General features: G+C 31.1%; 1 protein-coding gene across 1 annotated transcript; it reads left to right on the top strand.

Annotated features, from left to right (window-relative positions):
- The first annotated feature begins 222 nt into the window (after nt 1-222).
- On the top strand, nt 223-3979 carry LOC111628658. The gene is made up of 2 exons (XM_023372485.1): nt 223-298; nt 3402-3979. The coding sequence occupies exons 1-2, from the start codon at nt 223-225 to the stop codon at nt 3977-3979; spliced, it is 654 nt and encodes a 217-aa protein (XP_023228253.1).
- Nucleotides 3980-6696: the final 2717 nt, after the last annotated feature.

Raw genomic sequence — 6696 nt, 5'->3', positions numbered from 1 at the left:
AGGAATGCTACATTTATTTCCGAATTTTGTCATTGTCTTAACCTCTAGAACGGAATTATATGAAATCCGAGACAGGAGACCCCAATTAACTATATATGATCTTCCGATTCAAACCGAAAGTCTCGTTTTTTTCAATTCAAAACGTCAGTTAACGGAAAAGTGTGATGTACAGGGGCAAGCCACTACTAGCTTGAGATATTTTGAATTAAATGATTTCAAAATATGATTAAGGAGTACCACAATAGAGACCTCGTTGATAAGGAGTGGGATAATATTGCGACAAGACTTAATATAGGCAGTAAGTAATTTTGTTTATTATTACTTTTTTATACGAATCATGTACAAATTACGTGTTCGGATTTGATGGGTTTGAGATGTAGAACATTATACATAAAATACTGAAAAATATATTTAAAAGGTAGAAATTTCAGTATACATAAACTGTTACAATAAAATAATTTGTGATAACTAGATCATAATTACATAGAAAGCAGAGGCATGCCGTTATTTGACGATAGGGAATCTGCTTATGTAAGAAGCCGACTTCCAGGCGCATCAGTGATGGTCTAGTCCTCTAGAGTCCCTTCGTATTCGTTTGTTCGATAAGCCGGTAAAAACCGTAGACTTCTCTAAATGTATTTTTAATATTACAATTACATTATGAATCGATAGCCATGATATAAGGGCTAAAATTAAAAATAAAATTATGAAAACTTACTTGGTGAAATAAAATATGTGGTAGATATACATACCTGGTACAAAATATTCTTCAATTGTATGAATATAATTTTAAATAAAATTATAATTAAATATAGCTTTGTAAAGAAACGTACATAAAATAACTAAAAATATTCTTTACTTTTTAAATCTTAAAACAATCCACTTAGTCAAATAGCTCCCTACGAGTGGCTAATGAATGGAATCAGAGACGTCCTGGTAGGTGTGCAGTGCGTGTATGCACACAGGCTGCCAAATCCCGAGGGTGCCGGTGCCGGTCAATGTCAAATGCCTCTTTAGTCGCATCTCTAATATACCTCAAAGGACGCGACAGGTTGTTGTAAATTTCAAACTTTTCTCGCCATAGCTGTAAAATCTAAATATGTTAAACTTAATAAATTGTCCATCGTTTGTTTTCTAACTAATTCGTTTTAGGACCAGGTGGTGTCCACGGAAATTTCCAAAATTTACTTTTCAGTCACTCTCATTGAACTGGAAAAATTTCTATCTTTATTACATCTAACATTACCAAGAAATCAGTCCCCACTGTACTCAGCTAAAGATTGGTACGGTTAAGCTTTTGTTTAAATATTCCGGCTCTAGTGGGGACAAAGTTCGGGCCTTTCTTCAGAACCTGCTTGATTTTCTTCCGGCTCTTTTAGCAGGGTTTTATTTATGTCCTTAATTCTCTAATCTCTTAATTATTTAGTAGAAATAAGTTGAAACAAGTTACTTTGTACTTCAATATTTGTAGTCTTGGGAAAGAAGTGGAAAGAGACTTTTATGACAACGATACATAAATCGTAAATTTAAGGAAAATAAACTCTAGAGCTTTTTCTGTACCTCGTGCATCTCTCTCATTCATTAAATTTAGTTGTAAATGACGCTGTCAAAATAACAGTTAATTTTTTAACATTATACAAGAATTGTACACGTTTTTTTCTACATCCTCTTATCGATGGGACATACGAAATCGTAATATCACTGGTTTAACATTGAAATCCGTAAGTAATATAAGATGGGAGAGCGGAATAAATATTGAGTGTTGAACACAAGATTGTGTTATTAATTAAACAGTTGGCTTTTTACCATCTTTATTCAGTTGATACGGGTACTACTACACGTTTCGGACACTTAACCCCTCATCAGTCAACTAAACAAGAAAGAACATATACAATATCGAATTATCATATTTTGCAAAAAGTAAATTATACAAATTTAATCCAAACACATGTATATTTTTTAAAAACATACCATTAAACACGCAATGTATGCAATGACACTTATACACCACAAGTTTTCATTCTCCCAACTAGAAGGATAAGTTGACTGCATCAACGTTATAAAATCTACGTACTGTACTAAGTCTGATCTAGTGCTGTTTCTTACTGTTAAGTAGACGCAATATATTTTCCATCTTCTTATCAAAGTTGATGAATATACTGTACTTGGCTGACTTTTTTCAAACTTCTACTTTGGCGCATCACAGAATCAGAGAAACTTCTCTTAACCTACTATAGTATATTTTATTTCTTGTCGGTTCATCGCACAATATTGAGCTTGGTTGCTGTTTACGTTAATTTGCATTTTCAACCATTCACGACAGTCGGAATTTACATAAGTTTGGAATAGCTAAAAACAGTCAAATAAATTAAAATTCTTTAAAATATCTTTAAAAAAATTCTTTTAAATTATATTTACAATATTTTCAACCAATCTTTGCTTATTTTTACGCTTAAGTTCCTATTTATACAATAATTGAAGTTTATGATAGTCACACTTTCTTTGAATTTTCTATTATATGTATTCTTTTCTTTATATAAGATTTTTACATTAGCTTTATCTATATTACAATTATTTAGTAGACAATGATCATGAAAGACAGAATTTAATCTATGATATTTCATATCTGCAATATGTTCTTTTAATCTTGTACAGTATTTAGCTTACGTTTAGTTTCACCTATATAGATATTGGCATCTTTACAAGTACAGTACTGTACATGGAATCTCGTAAACTACATTCTTGGTTTCTTCTTTCGTCTCTTTATTTTGTTTTGTAAATTTTTTGTTTTTTATCCCAGATTGCAGGTTTTCTTACTTAGGTGCAAGTTTCATGTTTACTTTCCGCATTTCTTTATTAATTTCTTCATATAAATCTTTTATATACGGGAAACTAATGTACAGTCGACCCCCCTATAACACTGTTGATTATTCTGTTTTATACGAATTCCATGTTGTACGAGTCACTTAATTTCACAAATAAGTGAACCGTTCACAGCCCGGCACACGTATTTGTAAAATCTAACCAATTCTCATGGAAAAGACCAGCTGTCTAAAAGAAATTCCTGTTGAAAGATATCTGTAAAAATAAAGAAGAGTAATTATGTAAAATAGTGTTCTTGAGTTTAGTATATTCGTATTTTCATTTAGTATTCTTTGATTTATTTACATACACATACACAGAGAGATATAAATATTCAGTAAGTAAACAAAGTTTAACAATAAGTCTTACATTGAGCATGTAATCACATCAATTTCATTATTTTCCTGTGCAGTTAATGTAATATGGTATCTATGTTAATGTAATATGTTCAAACATTTTACTGTTTGAAGTGAGGTAACTATTACTACAGTAAGGTTCTTATAATTTAATAATAACTTTACGTTTCCTTTCAATTTCAGAGGAGCTGGCAAAATCAAAGTGGAAAAGCCTTCGCGACAATTTCCGAAAGGAGTTGAAAAAAATTCAAAACACTAGATCAGGAGATGCAGCTCCAGCAAAACGAACAAAGTGGATACATTTTAGTTCACTTGAATTTTTGAGAGAATTCATAAAACCCAGATTTACTAGCAGTAATCTGCTAGTAGATCTGGGTCCCTCAACAAGTGATCCAGAAACTACTGTTGATAATGAAGTTACAAATTACATTGAAGAACCTACAATTTGGAACCTACAAAATGATGAGACAGACAGATGTATTGTAGATATAAATGACAAACTGACTTTGTCATCTGGATCATGCCCGTCTATACCAAACAAAAAACAAAAAAGAAAGACAGATAAACTAGATTTACAAAAAGAAATTCTAGAGATAGAAAAGCTGAAAATTGAATGGTTGAGAAAAGCAGAAACGGAAGATGATGATGATTTGAACTTTTTTAAATCTTTACTACCTTACATGAAACTATTACCACCAATTAAAAAACTAACTGTCAGATCAAAAATTCAAAATTTTGTACTTGACCAGTTAAAAGACTAATAAAATTATTAATTAACTTGTGTATATATATATTGTATAAAATTTATCTTGCTTTATTCATTTATATTTAATTCAATATGACATTTTGAAAATAAAACATTTTTTAAAACTTACTCTATGAAGATTCTTTTTATTTACTGTGCATCTAGTTAGTGATATCATCACCTTTCAAATAAAACAATTTCAACACTATGTTTTCAATAACACTTTTTTAAAAACGGTCGTGAAACTGCCAATTGAAGGAAACTCAGCAATTCTTGTGTCACATTACAGTACCTTCAATTTGATAACTTTTTCTAGGGCTCGAGTGATGCTCGAAGTCACGAAAACGAGAACAAAGTCAAAGAGGATAATTAAAAGAAAAGAAACTCAGTACTTTACCTTAGCGTAACAAAAAGCCTCTCTTCAAGTGATATAGGTTTCTGGAAATTCGTAATAGTCTTCACAATGTAGGGCCGAATACTTTGTAGGACGTAATCGAAAGTTGCAGGTAGCATTCTGTCTATACAATATTCAAAAAACTTCGCTGGATCGTCTTTTATTTCACGATACAAATGATGAAATTCTCCGAACTCGTGACGTTTCTTATAAATATCGTGTGTTTTTTGCCCACAAGACATTTCGGAAACACAATAAGAAAGTGTAGAAGAGCATTGAAGAAAACTTTTCCATGACATTTATTCGACGAAATCGTCTCGCCGCCATATTGTAAACAAAACGCGCTACGCTGGACAGAGGCAAGGTCCTAGAATATATTCTAGGACCTTGGGACAAAGGTCGCTCGCAAGTTGAAAGTGCTAGAGTACCCATTATCAGAGTAGCGACACACGAGTAGCGTTGCCAAATTTGGCTATCCTTTTATCAGTTTGGCGTAAAAAATATCATTTGGCGCATTGGCTACTTGTTGGGCTACAGAAATTTGACTCGGCTGCATTTTTGGATACATATTATTTATAAATATATTAGTCGAATAAAAATGCACTTTAAAATGGTGTTTCGTCGTATTTATTAATTAGAGACCCAAATAAAACAAATATTTGTGTTTTTCAAATAAATTTTTGTTTGTCTCCTTTATAATAAATGAATTTATTTATTTCTAAGTAAAAATTGAAATTGTCTGTAGAAGTAATTTTTTAAAATATCCTTTTTTGTGATAAAGTTTTAATACTTATTACTATAATCTAGACATGCTAATCCTTAAATAATAAAAGTAGAAAAGATAATATTAATTTTCCTACAGTTATTTAATTGAAAATTAACTGAGATTTCTTTATTAAACTAATATCAATACCTTTCATCAATTTGCTTATTGTTTTTTCTGTTTTAAAAGTAGCATGTGTAAAATACTCTCACCACCTCTATCTTTTTTATGTAAGTTAATGTTTTCATTCGCAGTGTGTAGCTTTTATTATAAGCTCATTTTACTATATTAACATTCTGTATTTATCATTGGAATGTGTACAGTATTACGTATCAAATTTTCCGTGATTGGTGAACATTTGAGTCAAATTACTGTGTGACTCAAATGTTCACCAATCACGGAAAATTTGCATGCTATCTTGCCAGGTTTACTAGTAGGACTTCGAACGAATGCCCTACATGCCATATTATTGATGGATCGAAACATTATTTGTTCGACTGCGTTATGTTTGAAAGAGTGAGGCTGGAATTAAGATTAACATTAGAGGAGATTGGGGTGGATTGGCCATGCCGTTTTTCTGACATTATGAGAGACAAGAATTTATATAATGTATTCTTACGATTTGCTAAACAAACCAACTTATTTATAATTAGATTAATTGTATTTATTGCTTCTATTTTGATAATGCACTGTATTTAAAAGTGTGATTTTGCATTTGACAGTTAATTCGGAGGGTTAGCAACTATGACTTTGTCTATTTCTTGATATATTTTATTANATAAATAAATAAATAAATAAATAATCAACAAGGTATATATAAACATAACCTAGATAAATAATTAAATATGTTTATAAATATTATTCACTTTCAAAAAGTTCAATAATTTGTCAAGATTTGGCCTCTGCCCCAAAATCTCTCTCAAACTTGCATTTCCAAAATGCTGTCTATGACTTTGATCAAAAGCTGTGCAGTTGCAAAGCATGTGTTTTACACTTAGAAAGNATATATACATAAATGAATAAATAAATAAATAATCAACAAGGTATATATAAACATAACCTAAATAAATAATTAAATATGTTTATAAATATTATTCACTTTCAAAAAGTTCAATAATTTGTCAAGATTTGGCCTCTGACCCAAATTCTCTCTCAAACTTGCATTTCCAAAATGCTGTCTATGACTTTGATCAAAAGCTGTGCAGTTACAAAGCATGTGTTTTACACTTAGAAAGCTGTTGAAATACTCGCATACTGGCTGGTCTTCACCATTCAAAAAATAATGATGAGTCAACCGAGTATGCCCAATTCTCAAACGAGTAAGAATTACTTCAAATCTCCTGTCATACTGTTTATTATGTGTCCAATTTTCTATATTTGGCTTGATCTCATGTAGTTTATTGTGTACTTGTGCATTCCACACGTTTTGCCATCTCTCTGCTAGTCGTTTTTTAACTACTAGCTTCAAATCGACTCCTTCAATACGCATTCTATGCTGTAAAGGAGTAGCTGACTTTGCAGCTGCGTCAGCTTCTTCATTCCCTTTTATACCTACATGGCCTGAGACCCAACAAAA

Source organism: Centruroides sculpturatus, unplaced genomic scaffold, assembly GCF_000671375.1.
Source record: "Centruroides sculpturatus isolate CEXI.00-Female unplaced genomic scaffold, Cexi_2.0 scaffold406, whole genome shotgun sequence".
Lineage (NCBI taxonomy): Eukaryota > Metazoa > Arthropoda > Arachnida > Scorpiones > Buthidae > Centruroides > Centruroides sculpturatus.
The sequence above is the reverse complement of the archived record's forward strand: the minus strand, read 5'-3'. Positions and strand labels throughout refer to the sequence as shown.